Below are 24,378 nucleotides of genomic sequence, written 5' to 3' on the forward strand. Positions count from 1 at the left end.
TGCAGGGAGGAGTCGGGAGGGGGTGGGGGGAGGACAAGGAGGGGGCATTCCCAGGGAGAGAGGAGCTCCAGGCAGAGCTGCGAGGGTGGATGTGCCCGGGGCCTGGGCTACCCGGACCCCAAACAAACCACCCACCTCTCCCCACATGCTCCTCTCAGCCCAGGTGGCTGCTAACACGGACTCCGCCCCTCCTCAGCCAGCTCTCTGTGCCCCTCAGGGCTTGGTTTTGGGCTCCAGAACACCTCGTGACACCTAGAGGTCAATGCCTGACCTCTCTGCTGAAGTGTGTGTTCCCCAAGGACAAGGACACAGTGTGTGCACAGGTGGGTCCCAGCCCCAGCACAGTCTGGCACACACAGGTCCACAGTTCCTGGTCAGATCCTGGGGATGCTGGGGGGCTCTCTGACGTGCAAAGTGACATTTTGAGGAGGTGCATCAGTGGCAGTGTGGGACAGACTGAAGAGGGCCTGGCACACACCAGTCCAGGGAAGGCTGTGACAGGAGGGGCCTGCGCTCAGGGATGCGGCCGGTGTCAGTGTGGTTGTGGGAGGAACAGAGGGTCACGGAGAGGCAGGCAGGTGTCGGGGAGCTGGTGTGGAGAGGGGTGGGGCCGGGACAGTGGGGTGGCTGAGGAGGGGCTGTAGGTGACCCATGTAGCTTCAGGGTGCCAGGCCCCAAGCTGGCTGGGGAGTCTGACACACGGATCTCCCACCTGCCAGCCCTCTGCTCATGTCACCCCTCCCGCCCCGGCCTCCCCCTCCCTGGTGTCTCTGGAGGTCCTGGTCATCCCTCAAGGCTCCCCTGTGTCAGTCCCGCTTCAGGCCAGAGCCGTCTTGCCTTTCCAGAACGCTTCTCACCGGGGCTGCCTGTTCAGAAGCCCGAACCTCTCCCCAGGTCCCACCCTTCTATCGCTCAGTGAGACGGTGGCCTCTGGGGCAAGGACCATGACACAGGTGACTGTCCTTGCAACACCAGAGACAGTGCTGGGCTCCCAGCCGGTGCCCCCGCGGCATCGCTGGCCCCGTGGGCCCCGTGTGTGGCAGTGCGAGTGTGTTTGCCCCGGAGTGCGCTGGAGGGAGCCGGCTGAAGGTTTGTGCTCACAGTCCTCTTGAAATTTCCCAGATCTGGGATATAAAATCCATTTTCTTCCGGAGCCTTTCCTCCTGCCATCCCTTCCCGTATGGGGCATCTCTGCCCCCCAGTCCCCTTGGGAAATGGGGAGGGACCCACCGTCCCCTGCCAATCCCACTAGGGCACTGGGGGGCCGTGGGCAGGGGAAGGGCGGGACAGGGGTGCAGGGCAGACACATGGGAGGCACTGGGTGGTTCAGCCCCTTACTGGTTCCTGCAAAGATGACGGGGGTGGCCACGCCGCGCCTCTTGCCGGGCCCAGCCCCTGGGCGGGAGGTGTTGCCGTGGCTGCGGAAGAGGCGGCCGTTGCGGAAGATGAGCAGTTGCAGGGTGCAGTCTGGGGGGGCCGGGGGAGCCAGGGCAGCCGGAAGGGATGAGAACAGACTGGGGGGCAGCTGGATGGAGGCCAGGGCCACGCTGTTCTGGGGGGACACAGGAGCTCCTCAGAGACACTGGGACCCCTGAGGGCTCTGCTGTCTTCCGGCCCCCTCCTCCTGCCTCCTCTCCCACCCCCCCACCCCCACACCAGGCCCCTGCACCTCCCACGCCCCCCCTCACCAGGGCCCACCTTGATGTGGAAGGACGACAGGGAAACGTTGGGCCTCCCGGTGGTGCAGCGGAAGCGGAGCTGCTGATCGGCCGGGGGCTCGGGCTCGGCGGGGGGGCTCTGGCCTAGGCTGCCCGGCGCCCCCGCCTCCCTCCTCTGGAAGGCCGTGCAGGTCAGGCCCACGTAGCTGTGCGGCTTGATGAGGTAGGCCTCCAGCGCCACGTTCCTCGCGTTCTGGGGACAGGGATCTTGTCACCGCACCGTTTGAGGCTGGCAGCTTCGGCCTGGGACTGCTCCCTCTCCACAGATCTGTGCAGGCGGCACCCCTCCTGGTGACCTGTCACTGTGCTCCCAAGAACAGGCCAGGCCTGGGGCCTCCTGGGGGCCTTCTCCTTCCTCCCAAGGCGCTGAGCCCCGCTCACCGCCTTCTCCTGCGCTCACCTCTTCACTGTGACCCTGTCCCCCAACCCAGCTGGGAGCAGGCTCCGTGTCACGCCCCTTTAGACTGCCCCAAGTGCCCAGCACGGTGTCTGGCACATAGAAGATGCTCTTCCGTGGCTCTTACTGGTTAGTGACCCCATCGGACTGGAGCTGTCACCTCCTCTCAGGGAACACCCATCACTGCCACCAGGCTCCCCTGCTGGCCCCTCTGCCCTTTCACCCGTCCTCCTGTGCATTCCATCAGGCCAGCCCTCCGGCTCAGCTTCTCCAGGGTCACGGGCCCCTCTCCTTCATACTGCCGGGGACAACTTAGAAGTGGACCACATGGCTCAGAACTAGCTGGGCCGTGCCAGGTGTGTGGCTGACCGGGACGCGCCTCCCTCCTCGGGATGATGAGGGCCCTCCCGGGCCAGGCCCCATTACCACGGAGATGTGCTGGGCGTGGGGGCTGAGGGCAGCCCCGCCGATGCGCTCCAGGGTGCCCACGATGCGGCTGCAGGCCTTGTCCTCGCGCTGGGCCAGCCACAGCAGGTGCTCGGCCACCAGCATCAGGTTGCTGGCCATGTCCACCATCACCTCCGCCAGCTGGGGAGGCAGGGAAGTCACCAGGGCCAGGAGCGGGCTGGGGACCCAGGGGCCGGGGTGGCAGAGAGGTTTCAGCAAATGGGGGCATTTCCAGAGGTCCAGTCAAACCTCACCTCTTTGATCTGGTCGACGTAACCCAAAAACTTCTGGATCATCTGGGCCACGTAGACTACGTCCATCATGTCCGAAAAGCTGGCGGCCTCGGCTGTGTACACGCGCAGTTGGTGAGCCAGGGTCAGCGCGTTGGAGGCGTTGATGGGCATCTGGGTGAAGAGAGAGGGTCATCGTGCCTCGTTCCTTCCACCCCACCTGCCCCTGGGGCCCTCTCCTCTGTGCTGGTGCTCAGGGTGACAGCTCCTGGGGAGGGGCCAGCCCACCTGCTGGGTCTACGCAAGCTAGGAGGGCATGGGGGGCTGGCATCACCATAGCCAAGGCCGCTGCGGCCAGCACCCCTGGCCCGAGGACAGCAGGACTCTGCCTTTGTGTGCTGGTGGGTAAAGAGACACGGGGTGGCTGGATGGGAGGAAGGCCTGGTCCCCTTCCCCAGTGTGGCCTTGGTGGGTCTGAGTCCCCTGGAAGAGGAAAGCTAGAGGAGAGCACAGGGGACAGGTGCCAGCCCCTCACTGTCACACCCAGGGGGTGGAGGCATAGCCGAGCAGACCCGTGTCTGTGGGGTTTTGGGCTTCGTCCCTTCCCCATGCCCCAGCGCCAGAGCTGACGGGGCACCCCACCCCTTTCCTCACCAGCACGAAGGTGTAGAGCACCCGGGTGATGTCGTTTGTGTACAGGCAGTGGGAGTAGTCCCCCGGCTCCCAGCGGCCAGCTCGGTCACACCGGCGGGAGGCTCGGGTGCCCGGGGCACCCCCGCTCAGGGGCACCGAGGTGAAGGGGTACTGCAGGCAGGACTGGTAGGCTGTGATGCCAGCCAGAGTTCGAGGCCACCTGGGGGCAGAGGCAGAAGTTGCCAATGACCCAGGCTCCTCAGGACAAGGGCCCCTCCCCTGCCCTTAGGACTGTGATGTCAGACTCTTTGGGGCGGTGGACAAGGACCCAGGACAGGGTGCAGGCCACCCTTCCAGGGGTCCCAGTTCCACCCTCCATCCCTGTGTTTGCTCTGACAGTGCTGTCACAGCTGATGGGGGTGGGATTCAGAGTTCTGAACTCAGGTCCAAGTTCTGCCACTTACGGCTATGGCCTTAAGCAAGTCACTTATCCATGTGGGCCTCAGGATTCTCAGCTGTCCAGTGGGCAGAATGACACCTGCCCGGCCTAACAGAGAGGGTCACTGGGATATTAAAATGTGCTACTCTTAGCAGGTGAACTTGTGCAAACCATTAACATAAGGAAGCAAATAAAAGCCTTTTTGCGCTGGGAAGCACATTCCCATGGTGATTTTATATATAAAGTTAAGGCCTCTCTAAATGCAACAGCAGGACTTCGGGCTGCAGGACAACAGGAAGTGTTATGTCCATCTTTAGCACTTAGCCAGGAGAGCAGGTGGGGGACCTCGGCGCTCTCAGGTGCAACGGTGGGGGTGGGGCGGCTGGATCGCGCCGAACCTGAAGTCCCCGCGGTTGTTGGCGACGCGCTCGGCAGGGCAGTAGGAGGCGGAGGTCTCCAGCACCACAATCTCCACCTTCTTGCTGGCGTTGCCCTGGACGGTGGACACGGAGCACTCCCACTCGCCCGAGGCCCACACGCCGATGTGAGACAGGGTCAGCTCGCTGCGGGCGGCAGGGGGCGGCAGGTGAGGCACGCTGGGGCCCGGCCCTCAGCACCGTCCTGGGCGCCAGCCGCAGGCCCTTTCTTCCTCAGCGGAGCAAGGGGAGCACGTGCACACCCTGCTGCTTCTGACTGGCCTTACGATGTTATTTTGAGCCTAAATCCCCCGCCTTTTGCAGGTCCACTGCAGAGATTAAATCTGGTGACATAGGTGACAGCCACTATACACTACAGAAATGACAAAAATCATCATTTTTTTCCTATCAGGTATTTAATTTATATCCTCTACTCAGACCATTTACGACTTAGTCCAGGATTTCCGGAGACCGTACACATGTGTTCTTCCAAGAACATGTCGGGCCCGCTCTCCGGGGGGCGGGCGCCAGGTGCCGTGGCTGGGGAGGGGCGGCAGGCTGTACCTGGTGATGAAGGTGCAGTCGTGGATGAGGCTCTCGGCCAGGAGCACGCCCGCCTGCTCGTCGCCCTCCACGGGGGCCCGGTTGTGGTACCAGCGGATGCGGGTGTCGTTGCCCAGGTAGCTGGCGGAGCACTGGAAGGGTAGCCGGTCCCCCTGGAACACCACTTGGCGCAGGGACGGGATGAGGTGGTGCGTGTGCAGCTCCAGGGCCCCCTCTGTCGGGGGGTACAGCAGCCATGAGGCCTGAGCGCATGCGCGTGGGAACCCGGGGGCCCCGGGGGTGGGGGGCCGCTGGGGCCCCGTGCCTGTCGCCTGCTCCAGCTGGGCAGGAAGAGGGGTCCAGAGAAAGTCTCCAGAGACAAGAGCAAAGGAGAGGAGCAGGCGGTTTTTGGACAAGGAAAAGTGCTCCTTTCTCAGTGCGTGTTACCCCAGGAGGCGCGGCCCCAAGGAAGCCAGGGAAGCCGGTGGAGGGTGGACGGCAGTGGCACCGAGGGAAGAGACTGCCCTGGGGACCAGGCCCGGCGCACAGGGCTGAGGGTGCAGGCAGGGCCCCGGCAGGTGTCCGGGCGAGGACTGGCTCACCGCAGCGCAGCTGGGCCTCCTGGAGGCCGCCCAGGGCCTGGGCGTGCAGGGCGCCGGGGTAGGCGCAGAGCGTGCGCTCCGACAGCTGCAGGGAGTGGTTCCGGGCCCAGGGCAGCAGCCAGCGCAGGTGGCAGTCGCAGGTCAGGAACTCGGTGCCAAAGTCCCTGTGGGGTGGTACAGGAGTCACAGGGCTGTGGGCGCTCGGGGTGGGGATGGGGCCCCAGGAAGAGGGGCGGGCTGCCCCGCTCCCCCCAGCCCCGGCGATCACGGCGAGGAACTCGGTGGCATTCCAGGCACTGTCTGTCTGCCCACTCGTGAGGCTGGCCGGGGTGGTCACAGTGCTGTGCGCCTTCCCCCTGGGCAGCGGCAGGGAGCATGCTGGGGTCCTCGAGCAGGGAGCAGATACTCACACAACCTTCAGGGCTGGCAGCGCGTCAAAGACCCCCGGCTGCAGACTGGAGAAGATGTTTCCAGATATGTTTCTGCAGGGGGCAGGGGACAGTGACTGGGGATGTTAGGGTCTCCCTGGGCCACAGGAGGTGGGGAGGAGAGAATGCAGGGGCCTGTGAGGGTTTGGGGCCGCCTTCTTCCCCCCACACCCTCCTTCCCTCGCCTCTGGTCCCCGCTTGCCACCTGGCCACTCACAGTCGGAGCAGCCTGGGGAGGCCTCGGAAGGTGTCAGAGGTGAGACAGCCAATCCGGTTGTTGGAGAGATCTCTAGAGAGACACGTGGAACCTCAGCAGGCCGGCTAGGTGGCAGCTGGGCTAGAGATGCCACTCCCCTGACCCTTGACCCCAGCCAAGGGGGGAGGGGGAGGGGCCGGGAGAAGCCCCCACGTGGGTGGGGTGAGAGGAAGGCGGTGGGGGCTCAGCAGGAGGGGCGTTGCTCATGGGGTCACTGGACTCTCTCTGGCGGTCAGGGGAGGCTGGGGTTGGGGGCAGGACATGCCACTCACAAGCGCTTCAGCTCCCCCAGGCCCAGGAAGGCCCCCGGCTGCACCGTGCTGATGACATTGTTCCTCAGGTCCCTGCAGGAGGCAAGTTTGGAGACCCTCACACCTCTCCCCTCTGGGTGCCACCTGCTCCCCTGGGGTGGGGTGTCCTCGCTGTCACACAGCCATTGGGTTTCTTTGGGGCCCAATTTCCTGCTAAATCTCTGCTGTCCTCAGCACTGGTGGGGGAGTGGGGTTAAGGGCCCCTCAGACAGGTCTCCTCGGCCTCTCTGCCCACCGTCACCAGGTTCTGGTCAGGAAAATGGCAGAGGACGGTGAAGCCAGGGGATGGGGTCAGAAGGACCTTGGAGGGGGCGAGGGGTGTGGTGGGAACAAGGTGTGGGGAGAGCACTGAACTAGGAGTCCAGACGCCACGTCCTGACCTTGCCTGGCCTCTGAGCTGCCCTGAGGATCCCATTGGGCTGCCCTGGGAGGCATTTGGGAATAGGAGGTCGGGCCTTTGTAGGTCGCTATCCTAAGGCAGAAATCTGGAGCCGGCCTGGGCAGGCGCGGGGAGGAAACCGGTCGGGCAGCTGGCTGCACGTCAGCCGGGCCCTGCCCTCTCCGCTCCAGCGCAAGATGTGAGTCCTGCATCCAGCTCCTCATGCCTTCTTCAGACGAGGAACCCCCGGGGGCGAAGGCTGGTTCCAGGTCCTCAGCCCAGCTCACAGCGCTGGGACAGGACAGAACATGGCTGTGGCCCCCCAGGGCTCCGAGGTGCCAGCCCCGCCCTGCCTGGGGGTGAACTGCAGGTGGCTCCCACAGTAGCTTCTGCCCCTTAGTCTGGTGGCTTGAACCCAACCATGCCAGAGTACAACTCTGTCCCCCTTCCTCACCTGCCCCAGGGGCAATGCTGAAGGGACAGTTCCCTTCCACCGGGACCTGCCAGCTACCTGCCTGGCCCCAGCACAACACCTGCACCCGACAGGCCTCTGGGCTCCTGGGGCAGGAAGACCACTGAGGACCATGGTGGGCGCTGGCCCACTGGCCTTCATCCTGTCCCGTCCTGTGCTGGGCACGGCCAGGGAGAGGTGCCTAGAAGGCTGGGGGTCACTCACCCACCTTCTCAGGGGCCACCTGGGTCTTTCTTGAGCCAAAGCAGACCAGGCTTGAGGCTCACAGAGCACCTCTCCTGCGGGGGCCCTGAGCTGGAGGCTGGAGGGGGAGGCTGCTGCTGTCTGGGCTCCCACACCCTCCCTGCCCCTGTCCAGTACCCAGCAGATTGCGGGGCAAGGGACAAGCACGGCAGGGGTGGGGGGTGGGGGTGACTCCTGAGATAACCACATGTCAAGGGACCTGTGGCAGGAAGGCAGGAGACTGGCGGAGGTATCTGGGGTCAACCTGCTTTCCAAGGCCCTGCTGCCCCCAGCCCAGACCGAGGCAGGGGCTCTTGGCTCTGCCTGCCAAAGCCTCAGGGACACCCCTGGGTTCCAGGCAGGAGGGGGTTAACTGAGCCAGCTCCCTGCTGGGAGGAGAGGAACCGGGTGTTCAGGACAGGAGGTGCCTCCCACCAGGGGACCTGTTTGTGCACAGTCCCAGCTGGGGACAGAAACACCCCGCCCAGCCCTTCTCATGGTCCTCCTACCGCAGCTCCCTCTCATAGGAAGGACTCAAAGGACTTGAGGCCTCCACCACCCTGAGTCCCCCTGAGAAAGAAGTCAGGCCACCAGAAGGCCAGCTTTCCAGAGGAGGCGAGACCTCCATCCTGCGTGCCCAGGGAGTGCGCAAGCACTGGGACCCTCGGGCACCCGCTGCACGCAGAGGGAGGTGACACAGGATAAGTACCCCCCGGCCTGCCCAGGGCTGCCCTTCCTGCCTGGGCCCCCATTTTTGCTGCCCGGACCCCTGTCCCCACAGCCCACCCCTCGGATGTTGTTCCAGCGTGTGCCCCCTGGCCCCTATCGGGGTCTGGCCATTCTCAGGGCTCTGCCTCCCACCCCCACGCGGGGGACGGGCAGAGGGAAACACATTCCTCATTGTGTCACTTCCCTTCATGGGCTGCCAAGGGGCTCAGGCTGCAGCCCCCCTTCCCTCTGTGCTCGCTGTGTTTATTCTCATTTCCTCCCCAGGCCCCCTCGAGAGCCCCCACCCGCCTGCCCACTGATGCTCTGCAGATGGGAGCTGGGCTGCACACAGGCCTGGCCTCCCCCTGCCCTCGACTTCCTGCAGCCCGGCAATGCCGGCCTCGGGAGCGGAGCTCCCACCAAGAGTTGCCATTCTCTCCCCCTTGGCTCGTGCCACCTGGAGAGTGGCTTCAGGGGTGACCAAGGCAGCCCCTCGGAGTGCCCTCCGGAGTTGGCCAGTCCTGGGTCCTCTCCCTGTGGGCCCACGGGCAGCCAAGGCCTCCTGGTCCCTCTTGGTAAGGGGAGCAGCTCTGGGGCAGGAGGAAATGCTACCACAGAACTTGGACATTCTGGGGACCTGCAAGTCGCCTACAGATCGCTGTCCTGAACCTTTCTCGCTTATCACGTCCTTTTGAAAGTCTGACGAAGTCCGTGGACTCCCGCCCCAGAAAAATGCACTGCATCTAACGTGGTGCCTACGAGTTCACAGTTTCATGGGAGTTCTAGAACCCAGGTTCAGAGGCCCTGCTCTGGATTGTCTAATCCCTTCCCTTCATTTTTTAGGTGAAGTCACGAGGTTAAAATAGGCTAAAATAGCTTGTGCAGTCACCCACTCCCTGTCTGCTTCCACAGAGCCCTGTTCTTGGAACCTGAAAAAGATGCTGTGTATTGATGGAGCTTCCCCGCTTGCCACCCACTGCCCGACCTGGAGTGGGCTCCCTTGACTCCAGGCCACCCCTCCCTGTATCTAAGTCGATGTTGGGGAGAAGGACCCCCTCATGTCTGCAAGGCAGAAGTGGAGGGAGGATTCCTGGGAGCAAATCATGCCCTGAGCCTTCTTGGGAAAACAGAAGCGCAGGAAGCTGAGCGTATACAGAGGGCGCCCTGCAAGAAGAGAGAAGGATGAGAAGGGAGTAACTGATGAGTACAAGTCCAGGAAAAGCAAAGAGGCATGGGGTGGGGAAAAAAGACTGATAAGTTGGACTTAGTAAAAATTTAAAACGTTTGCACTTTAAGGAAACCATCAAGAAAGTGAAAGACAACCACAGAATGAGAGAAAATACTTGCAAATTCAATATCTGATAAGGGACATCTATCCAGAATGTACTAGGAACTCTTAAAGCTCAATGATACAAAGACAAATATAACCCAGCCAGAAAACATGGGTGAAGGATTTGAACAGACATTTCTTCAAAGAAGACAGCCAGGCCAGGCGCGGTGGCTCACACCTGTAGTCCCAGCACTCTGGGAGGCCGAGGCGGGAGATCACTTGAGCCCCTGGAGTTTGAGGCTGCAGTGAGCTATGATGATGCCACTGCACTCTAGCCAGGATGACACAGCGAGACTCTGTCTCAAACAACAACAACAACAACAACAACAAAAAAGAAAAAACAAAGAAGATATACACATGGGCAATAAGTGCATAAAAAGATGCTTACCATCACTTAGCAATAAGGGAAATGCAAATCAAACCCACAGTGCAATATCACTTTGCACCTCCTAAGATAGCGACATAAAAATGGCAGACAATAGCAAGCGTTAATGAGGACATAGAGAAATTGGGACCTTTACACAGTATCGGTAGGAATGTAAAATGGTCCAGCCACTTTGGAAAACAGTTCAGCAATTAAAGTTATCATACAAGCCCGTAATTCTATCCCTAGGTATGAATCCAAGGCAAATGATCATAAATTCACACAAGAACTGTTAGTGAATGTTCTAGCAGCATTACGCACAATAGCCAAAAAGTAGAAACCACCCCAACATCCACCGACTGACAGAAGGATAAGCAAAGTGTGTTATATTCATCCACTGGAATATCATTCAGCCATGAAAAGGAATGAAGCGCTGATATGAGCTACAACATGGGTCAGCCGTGGAAGCACCTTGCTGAGTGAAAGAAACCAGTTATGGACGATTACGTTTGTATGATTCCATTTACATGAAACGTCCAGGGCAGGCAGATCCACAGACAGAAAGCAGATGCGTGGCTGCTCAGGGCTGGGGAACAGGGAGTGACTGCTAATGATTCCAGGTTTCTTTTGAGGATGATGAAAATGTTCTAAAATTAGATCATGGGGATGATTACACAATTCTGTGAAATATACCAAAACCCTTAGACTGTGCACTTTCAACGGGGGAACTTTTATGGTGTGTAAATTATATCTCACTAGAGCCCGGAGTCAGGAGTGTGTAAGTTTTTATGACTCTGTGTGTGTGCGCGCGGGGGGTGCGTGAGTGAGTGTGTGCCCAGGTTCAGGCAGGGTGGGACGGCAGAAAGTTGGCTTCCTCTGGCCCCCACAGACCTCCCTGCTTGTGGGTTTGAAAACCAAATTATAGGTTTGGAGGCCACAGAGCAGCTTTCTCTGGGCCCTACAAGACTTCCAGGGTTGGTTAGAAGGTGGGGGCTGGCTGAGAAACAGGCCAGAACACCCCTGCAGGTAGGGAGGTTGTCTGGGGGAGGGGAGAGAAATCTGTGGCCCCCAGGAAATTTATATGGTCCCAGCCTCCCTGCCGCCTGGTCCCCAGGGACCCTCTTGTCTCTGATATTGACCAGGAGGTATCTATTGGGCATGCAGCCTGTGCCAGCAGTTGGGGCTACCACAGCAAACAAGAGGCTGTCCCTGAACCCATCAGCCTCTGCACACCCCCTCTTGGGACCTCAGCCTCTCCGTGGTGTTCCTCCCCATCCATCCTCCCCATCTTCCCCATCCATCCTCCCCACCCTCCCATCCATCCTCCCATCCATCCTCCCCATCCTCCCCATCCATCCTCCCCATCCTCCCATCCATCTTCCCCATCCTCCCCATCCTCCCCATCCATCCTCCCCATCCATCCTCCCCATCCTCCCATCCATCTTCCCCATCCTCCCCTGCGCTGCCTGCCGCTGCCAGGATGGGAGGGAGGGACAGAGCCCCTCGGCCTCACCCTTGGCCCCGCCCACAGATTAATGGAAACCACCTGGCGCGTGAGAGCTCCACGCTCCACCCCCAGGCCCCCACTCGCCACCATTCCCATGAGCATCTGCTTCTAATGAGCGCCTCAGCACCCCTGCATACCAGCCCCGGGGGCTCATTAATCTCATTAGGCAATGACAAATCATCCTGGGGCCCACCGAGCTCCCCTCTCGGGCCCTTGTCCTCCAGCCGCGCACAAGCCTCTGGGCGCCCGCGTCCACACAGACCCGAGTGCTTGCACTCGCAAGCACACCAGTCACTCCCTCCGCCGCCTCCGGGGTTGTCTGCCCTGTGGCCAGCCCGGTCCAAGGGCGTCTCACTGCAACACCCTCAGAGCACCCCAAAAGCCTTCCAGGGGCCTGCGCCCCACTGCATGTGCTTGGTGGGGGACCTGGGAGTGAGACATTGGGTACTTTGAGTACTTACATTTCAGCTACTTAATGGCCTGCCCGAGGTTGGGGAACTCTGGACACATCTACAGGGTGACACATCTTCCAGGTTAGCGTCTTGTAACTTGGAACTCTCCAGAGGGGAAGGGAACTGCCCTGTGCTGAAAGCCCATGCTGTCTGGGCACTCTGTGCAGTTGGGCTCGTCCACCCCCGTAACAACTTGTCATTGCCCCATTTTCCAGGTGAGTAACCCGAGGCTGGGAGAGTCCCTCAGGAGGTGAATGACAGAGGGAGGACTCAATCCTGGGCCCCCAACGGCTCCTCCCGGCCCAGAAGTCTTTTCTCTGGGAAACAAACAGGCTTGGCCATGCTGAGAGGTGGCAGGACACGGAGGGGAGGGCGCAGAGGCCGGGCCTCACGCACATCTGGGCCTTTCTGTGCACCCCCTGAGCTGGCCTGGTCCTTCCTACATGGTAATAGAGGTGTATCCCCCCATCTGCACCCCCAGGCTCTCTGGACCCTGGGCCCTCCTGTAAGAACATGTCAGACGCATGCCCACCGGGCGTCCATGCTGTATCCCCTCCCTGCCCTCCTGCCATGCTGACCTCACACAGCTGCGCACCGTCCACCCCCCCAGCCGCAGGGCCCTGCACTGCAGAACGGGCATCTCGAGGGTCCCCCCTCCCCCACTTACACACAGCCCATTCTCTCGGCACAAGGAGGCCATGTGGGCACTTCCTGGAGCAGCCCGGACCTTCCCTTCCAGCTCTAAGACTAAGCCCCGACCCACCCATGGGACTTGCTGTGTAGAGACTGCCGGACGTTAAGTGGCCATGGCCTTGGCTGCCCAAGCAGAGACATCTGAGCCTGGCGGGACAGAGGGATCAGTGTTTCCTGAGCACCAACTACGTGCCAGGCCGGGGTGTCTCATTTGGGATGAATAGGCCCTCAGTCTAGGGGTCATCTTGTCCGCTGGCTCCTAACCCCAGATGAGCATGAGAATCGCCTGCACTCCGTGTAAAACATTCCCAGGCCCCGCTGGACCCGATGAGTTCTCGTCTCCAGGAGTGGGGCCCAGGGGCTGCATTATGCAAGGGCCCCGTCCCCACTGTGGGACAGTGGTTGCGATGGTTAGTTTTATGTCAGCTTGGCCAGGCCACAGTCCTGAGAGATTTAGCCAGACACTGACCTCGATGTTGCTGTGGGTGTTTTGCAGATGGGGTAACATCTACAGCCAGGAAGGGCAGGTACCTGCCACGACGCGGGTGGGCCTCAGCCAGGCAGGTGAAGGCCGCAAGAGCAAAAACCGAGGCTTCCTGGAGAATACCTGCTCCAGATGCCGCTGCCGCCTGGCCTCCCAGCCTGCTGACCTGCCCTGCGGACTTTGGATTTGCAGCCCCCTCAATCATGCGAGCCAGTTCCCTTTGTTAAAAAATGTCTTTATATATGTTTGTATAGAGAGGTGCTTGGGCGGCCCTGGCCCCCACACAGGCACCACCCCGTCCTGCCGTGCTCAGCACACCCTCTGCCCAGAGCGCCCCTCCTCGGGGGAAGCCTGGCCCATCACGGGGCTCTGCCGCATTCCCACGGCCTTCCCACGCAGCAGCACTGCGGGTCTCGCAGCACACCCGTGGGTCACCGCACGTGAGACCCACACTGGACCTCCTACATGCATCCACCCCCCTCTTTCTGCAATGGGGAAACTAAAGCCCCATGCCTGGTGCTCAGGCCGTGTCACCCTGACCTGTGCCCTAAGACTGCCCACTCTGCCCACTCACACTGTCGTCCACCTGTTTCTTAAACGCACCAGGCACTCCCCGGATCTCGGGCCTTCTCAGAGCCTGCTCCCTCCACCCTGGTTCTGTCCTCGCTACATGTAACAGCACCCCATCGTCCTCTTCCTTCCTGCCACTTCACCCTGCCTTGCTTTTCTTTGCTGCCAAATGTCTCCTGGCACATCACAGGTGTGTCCGCCATTTCCTGGGCCCCTCTGTAAGAGGAAATGGCCCAGAGGACAGGCACCGGGTCCACCGTGCACTCCCCGAGCCCAGCAGCGAGCCTGGCAGGTGTAGGGGACGAGGCCTCAGGATGTAGAACTCCCACTGTGGAGCACGTTCTCACGCCTGCACTCCTCCCATGTCACACGACTCCAGCTCAAGTCACATGCCATCCTGCCTTAGTCTCCCATTAACCGCCTGCCGCACCTGCTGTGAGGGCTCCCTGTCGGGGCGCTGGGGAGGGAGCCGGTGCAGCAGCCTGCGTGGGTGGGAAGGAGAAGGCCATCTTTTCATCTTCCTCGGAAAATGGACCCTCCTCCCGAGACTGAGGGCCCAGGAGAAGGGCCGAGGATGACGAAAGGACGATGCCAGCGAGGCCACCAGAGGCTTCGAGCTCTCTCAGCTAAGAAGGCAGAACGACTGTGGGAGGCACCTGGACCTCGAGGGGCAGGGCAGGGCGGGAGAGGCAGCGGCTGTTTGTCTTCCTCCAGAAGACCCCGCAAGGAACATCTTAGTGGGGGACTCGGAGCTCCCAAATGCTTAGCTGCCTTCCCTCTTTGCTGGCGCCCAAGGAGATGCGTGGTGCCTGCCCTTTCTCCTGGCCAGGCCCACTGTGTCTCTGAGCTGCACAGCAGGTAGATGCCAGAGGGACCTGGTCACGGGACTGCATGTGGACGTCACCATCACCATCCTGGGCCCCCTCCCGGCCACCCCCAGCATGCCCCAGATGGTAGACAAGCATGGGTTTGGCCCCTCCCCACTCCCGCTAACCCAGCCACAGGGTGTCGAGGCGAGAGACCCTCCCTTCCACTGTGAAACGGGTGTGACACAGGCGCCCTCGTGAGACTGCAGCCTTGGTGAGAGATCGCGACACGTGTCACAGAGACGCTGCATCTCTATTGCCCCTAAACACGCCAGCCTTTGCTGACACCTCCTTGGAACTTGACGGAGCCTGACCTGCTGAATTCTAGCGCACCCGGCACTGTCTGTGGTCTCGTCTGGACGGTCATGTCTTTGGCACTTTGGGAGCGGGCGTCACACCTTACGCTTTTGTCCCTTGCACTGATCCAAAGCTTTGGGGCAACACGGTAGGAGAGGCGGCCCGGGGCCCTCCCTGGGAGGAAGGGGGCTCGCCCAGCACACGGGGGAGGAGAGGAGATGGGGTGGACAGAAAGCAAGAATCAGCCTCCAGGGGAGGTGGGGCCAGGGCCTGTCTGCAGGAGGGGACAGGGGGGGAGGGGACCCAGTGCTGTGGTTTCTGGAACGTGCCGGCGGACAGGGAGTTTGGAGAGGGGCGATCAGGGCCCTCATTTGGCAGCTTCTGTGACTTGCCCGAGTGGCTGAGTCAGGTCTCCCACGCAGGGCGCATCCCCCCCTCCACAAGTCCCTGTGGACACTCTCGTCGGGGGCTCGTTTCGCTCACAACTTACCCTGGCCAGGGGCTCCTCGCCCGACCTCAGGGGTCCCCAGCCCCGGGGAGGAGGTTGGTGTGGGCTGGCAGGGCCCTCGCAGGCCAAGGCCTCCCCGCCCCCCCCCCATCCAGCCCAGCGCTCGGCCCCTGGGGGGCTTTGTTTGTTGATTTGTTTTTAGGGAAGGAGGAAAGAGGCCTCGGTCACCTTAAGCCGCCCTTAGCCCTTTTACGCCGGGCCCCCAGCTGCGAGGGGGCGGCGGCGGAGGGCTCGGCCCTCACAGCTAATTGCTCATTAAAGAGCATTAATGAGCTTCCCCCAGCCCCGCCGGCCCGGCCCGCCGGGTCTCCCCTCTCTCTCTGCGGCAGCTGCTCTCTCCGCCCCAGACCCCGCCCCTCTCCGTCCTCTTCCCGGGGGGCCAGTCCCGGCCAGCAGGTTCTGGGCGCCCCGCAGCCGGCACTGCCGACTCCCCGAGACCCCCACCGTCGCCACCACCGCCCCGCCCTGCCCCGGGCACTTACAGCTTCTCCAGCAGGGACAGGCCCAGGAAGGATCCGTTGCGGAGCCCCGTTATCTTGTTGTTGCTCAGGAGCCTGAGGGACAGGGGGACACAGATGGAGAAGGTGCTGTTACGCCCGGGAAGAGCGCGTGGAGCGGGCTGCCTCCCGCGCACGTGGCGCCTCCTGGAGTTGTGCGAGGCAGCCCCCCCGCCCTCTCCCCACTCTGGGAGATTGTAGGGCGAAGCCGCTGAGCCCCAAGTCAGACCCCTCTCCCGCTCGAGTCTCCCCGCGGCCTGGATCTGACGTGGGGCTCCGTGTGCGCGGGGGCTGGGCTGGGGCTGTGACGTCCCCTTTCCGCTCCCGACCCCCAGGACAGACCCCAGCCACCCTTTCGTGCGCTTCCCGGCTCTGGCCTTGCTCAAGCCTTTGGCCCAGTGTCCCGAGGGCGGTGGTGGGGAGCACAGCAGGGGCAGGGCTGGGGCTCCAGGTAGCAGGTACGCAGGCGACAGGTGGGGGACCTGCCCTCCGGGGATCGCCAACGCTGCAGCCTGGGAGCCAGGGCCTCAGCGGAAGGTGAGCACCCCCAGCCCGCAGGGGCCCCCAACTCAAAGGGCCGGGGAGCCCAGCGGCTGGCGGTCCCTGCGCCCTTGCCTCCCAAGCCTGTCCCTGGGCAAAAAGCCGACAGAGCCCTGGGTCTAGGGGACGCCCGGGCCGCAGCCTCTGCCCCTCCGAGCTGTTTGTTTGTTCGTTGTGTGTCGGGGAGGAGGAGGGGGCCCCGGGCCCACCGAGACTGAGCGCAGCTCCGCCCACCCACTCAGCCTTTCTCTGCCAAGCTCCCCGCTGGGAGGAGCGAGTTCCCGAGCGGCCAAAGGGCTCATCCCTCCGGTTAATTGCTTTTTAGAAAGCTTTAATGAGCCTCTCGGCCCACACTCCTGCCTGCCCTGGGCTGAGGCAAAGGGATTCTCTTCTAGTCGCTGCCCTTACGGGCAGAGAACCGACCGGGAAGCCCAGTGGTCCGGCCTCGGGCACAGGAGGAGCTGGCAGAGAGGCCTGCAGGAGCGGCTGGGTGGGCACCCCAGGACAGGCATGGGGAGCCCCCCACGTGTCCGAGGGCACCCCAGACGTCTGAGGCTCGTGGAGAACAGACAGTGGCCAGGAAGGGAAGGGGTGGAGACCTCATCTCCTTCCTCCCGTCTCCCCTCTCCAGGTAGACCCCCCCACCTGCCCAGTCCCTGCCTAATGGTCCCTCCACCGGTGATGGTGACAGTTCCCAGTGGGGTGTGAAGGGTGCTGGGGGAGGAGGACGGTGGATGGGTTTCCAGAATGCTTCACACACACACACACACACACACACACACACACACACACACACACACACACACACACAGACTCACTAAAACATTATCTTGATATTTCAAAAAGAACCTCACAGTAGTCATTATATGAAAACTTAGGCTGGGCTTGGTGGCTCAAGCCTATAATCCCAGCACTTTGGGAGGCTGAGAACGGAGGATTGCTTGAGGCCAGGAGTTTGAGACCAGCTTGGGCAACATAGCAAGATCCTGTCTCTAAAAAATAAAAAATGTTTAAAAAATTAGTCAGGCATGGTAGTGCGCGCCTGTAGTCTCAACTACTTGGGAGGCTGAGGCAGGAGGATCGCTTGAGCCCAGGAGTTTGAGGCTGCAGTGAGCTATGATGATGCCACAGCACTCTAGCCTGGGCAACAGAGCGAGACTCCTGTCTCTTAAAATTTTTTTTTATTGTAAAAAAAAAAAGGAAAAATTAGGGCTTCTTTGAGCTCCTATTCTCATCTGACGCATTAGGATGGTTTCATTTCACGTCACACACAAGGAGGTGGTGATAGTAAATCAGTCTCGTCAGTTCTTAGGGCCTCTAAAGAAAGGTCTCATGAGGCATTGGTGGGGCCCGGGTGGCCCCTTGGCGGTGATGGGCTCTTGGTTGGTTAACAACCTGACTTTTAAATCAAAGCCCACCTCACCACACCCCTGGTTCACCCCCTTCCTACGGCCCAGAGTTTGCATTAAATGTCAGAGAAGGGAGGAAGGCGAGAGGAGCCCTCAGTCTCCTTGGGAATGTCAGGGAGGGGTCCTGAAAGGTCAGGTGGAGAAAGGACGTCCATTCCAACCTCCTCCAATCCAAGGGCCTCTCCAGGGGTTGTCCTTCCCTGGGTCGGGGGTGGGGGAGGAGGACAGAACGCTGCTGGGGGCGAAGGGCAGAGGAACAGGGCTCCCCCGGATGACCACAGCCCCCTCCACAGGGGCAGGAGCCCCAGAACATTCTCTCTCAAGCTTGGGTAGTGCATGGACCTACTACAGGGAAAGGGGAACAGTATCTTATTTCCTGGAAATATGTTTGAGGATTCCAGTTTGAGAAACACTGACTTTAAAAATCTCACACTATGAAAATGCCTTTTCATTTAAAATTATCTCAAAATTATCTGCAAAAGATTTTTTATGGAAGTTTTCTTTAAAAAGATCACTGAATTGAAAATAGAGTATTAAAAAAATTCTCCAATTCCCAAATCCCTAAGATTAAACCCTGAGATCCCAGCTGGTCCACCAGAGGTGGTATTGGGGGGTTCTCCACACTTTCCAGACTCTTCAGCCTTTAACCCTTTAACCCCTTCCAAATACCCCAAATTCTTTCACTTTGAGCTGTGCTATATAAATACAATTCAAGCCGCATATGCAATTTTTAAATTTTCTAGTAGCCACATTAAAAAAAAATCAAAGATTCAATATATTTTATTTAACCCAATGTATCCAAAATGTTCTGGTTTAATATGCAATCAACATGCAAATTATTAATGAGATTTTCCTTTTTATTTTTGTACGAAGTCTTTAGAATCTGGTGTGTGTTCAGACCAAGATGTGGTTCAGACCAGCCATGCTCCAAGTGCACGCTGGAGGGGGCAGGGGGCAGGTTGCCGGAGCCGGGCCCACCACCGCAACCTCTGTCCCAGAACAACTTATCTCTGGGCCAGGCTGTGGGCCAGCTCCCAGCCGCCTCCCACCCCATGGCCTGTGCCCAGACCTCATGCCGACCAGGCCCGCCCCCTCCTCTCTCTCTCTCCCCTCTCCCTGTCTGAGCCTCTGTGTGTGCCGGGAGCCCAGGGCAGAGCAGGGCTGGGGGGTCAGCTGCAGCCTGCACTTCGGGCTTGGCTAGCCCCGCATCACAGTCTGGAAATGCAGAGGACATGGCCCTGAACCCCACCCTCTGACCACTCACAGAAGCAGGCACCAGGCAAATGCCTTTTCATCCTTCTCCTCCAGTGGGCCCCCTTCTTGCTGCCTTTCCAGCTCTTGGAAGACTTCGGGCAGGTAGCTGTGTGGGTCCCCAAATACGCAGTGTGGGATCTTTTGTAGAGGTCTGAGGAAATTTACTCTAGACCTGGGCTGAGCAGAGAGTGGCCTCCACTGCACTCTGGGTGCTGCTATCTGGAAGCTCCCGTGGGCCTCATGGGTCTGTCTGGGGAGGGGAGGGCAGCCATGGTTCTAGATAGAACGTGCACGGGTCTGGCATTTTTAGGAGCAGGTAGGAAGCTGGCAGTTACATTTCTGCTAATGGAGGAGCTGAACACACACACACACACACACACACACACACACACACACACACACACACAGAGCTTCATCCAATGGGAAGAAAAATGTTCCCACCATTCCAGGCTGTCTCAGGGGAGGAAAGCAGGCAGGGTGGCCACAGCGTCTGGGCAGAGAGGAGGGGGGCTTCCATGTAGCCAGCGCAGACCCAGGGCCAGCCTTGGCCCTCTTCAACCCCCAGGCAGCCGTCCTCAGCTTCCCTCTCCCCCTTCCCTCCTCCTCCTTTGAAAGTCAAGCTTTTCACAGGAAGGAGGGCCAGTCCCCAGAGTCGCCTGTCCTCCACTCCAGGGTTTGAAATCTGGCCAGAGAGAGGGGGCACACGGAGTCCATTCCAGAACTCTCTCGGGGTCCTATTTTCGGGGAGAGAAGCAGGCAGAGCGGCCACTAATGAGGCTGGAGGCCGAGGGAGCGAGCGGCTGGCGTCTATGGAGAGGCCCTGTGGCCTCTGGGCAGCCACAGGAACTCACCAGATACCAGCCCAACATCAAAGATGACCCTGCAGGAGTCACGTGGGCACCGCTCTGTCTAGCGTGGAGCCAGCACATGCCTGAACTAAACAGTTTTCACATGTGTAGGAAGAGCTGTACGTGTCAATCCCCCTCCCTGAAAGATGCAATGACCTCACCTCTGGACACTGGGGATCCATGCTCTCCAGGGACCCAGGCTGTCACCAGGTCCCCAGAGTCTGGGAGGCCCTGTGTCCAGCACCTGCTGCTGGCACCTTGGCAGTGTCTTAAGGAGACCACCAGTGGGGGGTGCAAGGCGGTCTGCTTGCTGCTACCAAGAAGGCTCGAGGCCTATAACCCACCCTGAACCGTCCAGGCGGATCTGCAGGTGCAGCGCACGGGGCCTGGGAGCATTTCCAGGGCCCCAAAAGACACCTGAAAACTAAGAACGAATCATTGCCTCTACCATATAAATGCTGCAAAAACGGAAATTAACAAATGCTTAATCACATAAGCACCAAATGCCGTGCTGTGTCATTAGCAGAGATTATTGTGTTCAGCGGAGGATGTGGGGGCCTTTCAGTGTGGTTGATGCCACTGAGGGGCTTCCAGCAGTGACAAAGCCGGGGTTGCACGGCCCTGCGTCCGCACACCCTCAGGCTGAAGGCTGCTCCACAGCCCCCTGCCCTTCCAGGCTGCCATCATGCGCTTCTAGGCTGCCTGCAGGGGACATACGTGTTGGGGAGGACACGCAAGGTGTTTTGCCCACTTCTGTGCTTCCTTCCTTCCCCCCCTTGGCTGGAAGCCTGTCCCGTCAGCCCTGAACACCTACTGGCAACAGAAGGAGGCCCAGGTAGTGGCTTTAGAGGGTCCTGTCCTGAGATTACCCCTGAACTCAGCCTGGAAGGTGGGCTGTCCAGCAGGGCTGGAGGTCAAGGCCACGAGAGAAAACAGTCTTGCAGCAACTCCTGCTCTAACCTGCCTTACCTTGAAGGTCTTACTTCCTTTCCTCTAGTCTACCCTTTACATGAGGGCAGCCCCCCTTGGTAGTGCAGGCAGAACGAAGAAACTGGGGCTTGGACGGGAAGGGCTGACCTTGGGGACGTTCTGGGGCTTTGGGGCCGCCTCTGGTGGCAGAAGCCTAAGAAACAGTGTGACAGGTGTTTGTGGGGGTGAGGAGTGTGCCTTGATGGGGCTTTTGGGGCTGCGGCCCCCTAGCTTGAGCACATGGAATACAGTCTGCTATAATCATCCACTTAGGCATTCATTCATTCATTCATTCATTCATCTCTCAGACCTACCTAAACACCCACTGTGCGCTCAACCTTGTGTGACACGATAGTGCTACAAACATAAACGACACAGGGTGTCTCAACAAGCTTCCACTCCTAGAACCTCCACTCATGGGGGAGATGTGTCCAGCAGCACAGAATGTCCCTGTGAGTGTGTGTGTGTGTGTCCACCTGATTTTCAGACACTGCGAAATTACCCCAGTCCACACTTCCTCCTCACACGACCAACCTAAAATCCAGCCACTGAGGAGCCAAACTTTTGGGCGAGGAAAGCAGACCTCTTTTTAAAAACAGGTAGGCCTGAAAGGATCAATCTGCTATCAGTCTTTTACACCCGAGTATAAATTAGTCCTTTGATCTTTCCTCCTCAGAGCAAGTTTCACTTGGAGGTCTGACCCTGCCCAGCTTTGTGAGCCTGTTTCTGTCCCCGCCATGAGAGTGGAAGGACATAAGGGCAGAGGCTGGGTCTCTCGCCTCCTGGTGCAGTAGGCACTGGCTGAGTGAGTGGACGGGCGGCCCCAGCGTGGGGGGTGCTCAGCAGACCAAGTTAGGGGGCAGTTTCCTTCTGCCTCCAATCCCCCTCTGCCTGTGTACCCCAACACCTAGCGGAGAGCACAGCCCTTCTGGGACATCACCCCCACAGGAGTCACATCGTCCTGAAGCTGTCCCGGTTGGTGCAGGAGAGGGAGCAGAAACACTCGGAAGGACGTTTCAGAGACCGCGGATCTCCCAATTCCTGGGGCAGTGTGATTCCAAACACGCTGCGCAGTGACCCTAAGTACACATGGACTTGTTAGGCCGTTATGAGGGGGAGCTCCCTTTCCCTGGCTCAGGTATCCATGTGGATAAGGAAATGGACCAGTGGGTCTGCCCTGTCCCATCCCCGGGGGGGACTTCTCTGAGCGGTCAGTGCGTAGAGGAAGAGGCGCCAGATCTAACTGTCCGCCAGGCTGTGTGGCTGAGAACACCCCCTGGGAGGGCGGGCAAGTCTGACCACAGACGGCTCTTCCAATCCAGCTGGTATCAGTAAGAAAACCTGTATTTTGATCTCCTTCTGGCTGCTAACCTTTTGTATGTCTCAGCAACCCAACCCAAGTGAAGAAAGGGAGTGTTATTTTGGGGCCTCTTTGAACCCCCAGTACCATGTGCCTGCATTTTGATAAAAACAAACAAACAAACAAACAAACAAACAAACCCACTGCCATCAGCAGAGTGGACAGGTGAGGCCTCTGGCCCTGCTGCCTGGGGCTGCGTCACCGTCACCGCTTGGGACTCACAGTGGTGAAGCCTCCAAGATGCCTGAGAGGCCTCAGAGCCCCCCAGTCTCTCTGTCCTGCTTCCTGACCCTCAATTTCCTAAGATGTGGCCCCTTTTGTTGGCCTTGTCTCCGGGTCCCCACCTACAAAGGCCAAGGGCAGAGGTGACAGGGGAGTCAGGAGCCCTGGGGTCCGGCTGGAGCTGGCTGGAGCTGTCTAACTCAGAGCTGCGTGACCTTGGGCAGGTCACCCCTTCTCTTGGGGCTTCCTTCTTGGTAAAAGAAGGGTCTGGGCTGGAGACCCCACACCTTGTCTTTGGTGGCCTTTCCCATCCTGGACACTGAGTCCCCCGAAGCCTGAAGTCACAGAGTTTCTGCCTCTCCACACAGTTCCCAGCAAGGCAGGGAGCCCTGGCAGGGGAGGGAAGGGGGGGGAGGAGGAGGAGAAGGAGGAGGAGGAGGAGGAGGAGGAGGAGGAGGGGGGGGGTGCTCGACCTTCTAGTCCCTTCCCAGCTGGGAGACGTCTGGCTTGGTCAGGCCCAGGGACCTCCCTCCTCATGCTGCCCTCTCTGCCTCACTGCGGAGCCTCTGTGACAGATCAGCCCCCATGGCCCTCACCTGGCCCCATCCATCTTGCACACCCTCTGGCTCCCAGGGGACAGTTGAGGCAAGGGCGGGGGGGCGAGGCAGGGAGGGTCCTGGGAGGCTGCTGGGTTAGCCACACTCCACAGTTTCTCTGCCCCTTCCCCCTTTGCCCCCTCCCCCAATAACTGAGTCCTAAAAGCAAAGGAATGTTCTGGAGTTTGGGAAGGATGGGGCCCCGGAGGAGGGAGGAAGGGGAGGAGGCAGCTTCGTCCTGTCAGTGTCTGGGCTCTAAATAGAACAGAGCGGCTGGGCTGGGGGAATGAAAATAAACAGCCCCTCTGCGCAGCCCTTCCTAGCGGTTACCTACCGGATTTTCCTTCTGGTCCCTCAGCCCGGGGCCATTTCCCTCCTCTCCCCTCCCCTGCACTCTGCCTTCTCCCAGGGAGGCTGGAGGAGCCTCCACCTCCGGGGTGATGGGGAAGCGGGCCCTGGTCCAGGCTGTGTGGCGTCTGCGAACTCGCCTGCCCTCTCTGGGCCTTGGTGAGCGGAGTAGCCAGTCTCTGCACTGCGTGGAAGGACAGTGATCTGCTCAGAGGGTGGCTGGAACTTTATCTTCTTCAGGAAAGGGTTCTTATCCCATGCGGGATAAACTTAGAAACACTCTCTCCCTTTAAAAACATGACCCCAAATTTAAGGGTCAATTTATGGTTAGGTTCAAATTACACTGGGTTGCCTGTGCCTTTGGGGGAAATTCTCAGACCCCAGGACTAGGGGCTGCCACTCCCCGACTCTGATCACAGAGGGATCCACAGTAGCTAGCAGGACGGGACTTCCCTGGGGCTCAGGAGTGACTGCGTTCATGCATACGTGCTGAAAAATTCAGACCAAATAACCCCTTTGGGTCCTGAGCCTGCTGGGGGCTGAATGTCATGTGCCCTCTTTGGAGCTCAGCACGATGGGCTCTCTGGTGTGTTGGTGAAATGAGGACTCGGCCACTGGCCCCCAGAGAGCTCTGATCTCTGCCCGGCACCCTCCCTGGGACGGGACCAGGACCATGACATCCCGCACAAGAGGGAGCGTAAGGACGGGGGTTCCCAGGCCCTGGGGTGGATCCCTGCACACTGAGCTGGCTGCCTCCAGCCCCGGGAATGGCCAGATGGGAAGAGTCTGGGAGGGACGTGGGTTTCTGCGGTGCCCCTCACTTTAGACGGGTGGAGGTCGGGGCCCCGCCGGGGGTGTGCCGCGGAGACCCGCGCCATTGGGTGCCGGCTGAGCTGGGCCTTCTCTGTCTCTGGCCTCTCCCCTCTTTTCTTTCCCTCTTTCTCCCCGCTCTTTCCCCTCCCCCTCCTCTCTCACAAAAGCTCTCTGTGCGCAGCCACTTCCTCTGGCTGCTGTCTCGGAGCCCAGACCTTATGAGAACCATATGGGGAAAGAGGGTGGACGC

At 60.1% G+C, this 24,378-nt stretch overlaps 1 protein-coding gene across 1 annotated transcript in view; it reads right to left on the reverse strand.

The window, feature by feature from the left end:
- The window catches only part of ADGRA2 (adhesion G protein-coupled receptor A2), a 35,418-nt gene that overhangs the window by 6,075 nt on the left and 4,965 nt on the right, over window positions 1-24,378 (reverse strand). The window contains exons 2-13 of the mRNA XM_045535916.1: window positions 15,755-15,826; window positions 6,382-6,453; window positions 6,071-6,142; window positions 5,836-5,907; window positions 5,426-5,589; window positions 4,845-5,058; window positions 4,263-4,427; window positions 3,447-3,645; window positions 2,817-2,966; window positions 2,542-2,703; window positions 1,699-1,911; window positions 1,339-1,552 (exon numbers count right to left, since the gene is read on the reverse strand). Of these exons, the coding sequence (XP_045391872.1) occupies window positions 1,339-1,552; window positions 1,699-1,911; window positions 2,542-2,703; window positions 2,817-2,966; window positions 3,447-3,645; window positions 4,263-4,427; window positions 4,845-5,058; window positions 5,426-5,589; window positions 5,836-5,907; window positions 6,071-6,142; window positions 6,382-6,453; window positions 15,755-15,826 (1,769 nt within the window). The remainder of the gene's footprint in view (window positions 1-1,338; window positions 1,553-1,698; window positions 1,912-2,541; window positions 2,704-2,816; window positions 2,967-3,446; window positions 3,646-4,262; window positions 4,428-4,844; window positions 5,059-5,425; window positions 5,590-5,835; window positions 5,908-6,070; window positions 6,143-6,381; window positions 6,454-15,754; window positions 15,827-24,378) is intronic.

This window comes from Lemur catta, chromosome 22 (assembly GCF_020740605.2).
Source record: "Lemur catta isolate mLemCat1 chromosome 22, mLemCat1.pri, whole genome shotgun sequence".
Classification (NCBI taxonomy): Eukaryota; Metazoa; Chordata; class Mammalia; order Primates; family Lemuridae; genus Lemur; species Lemur catta.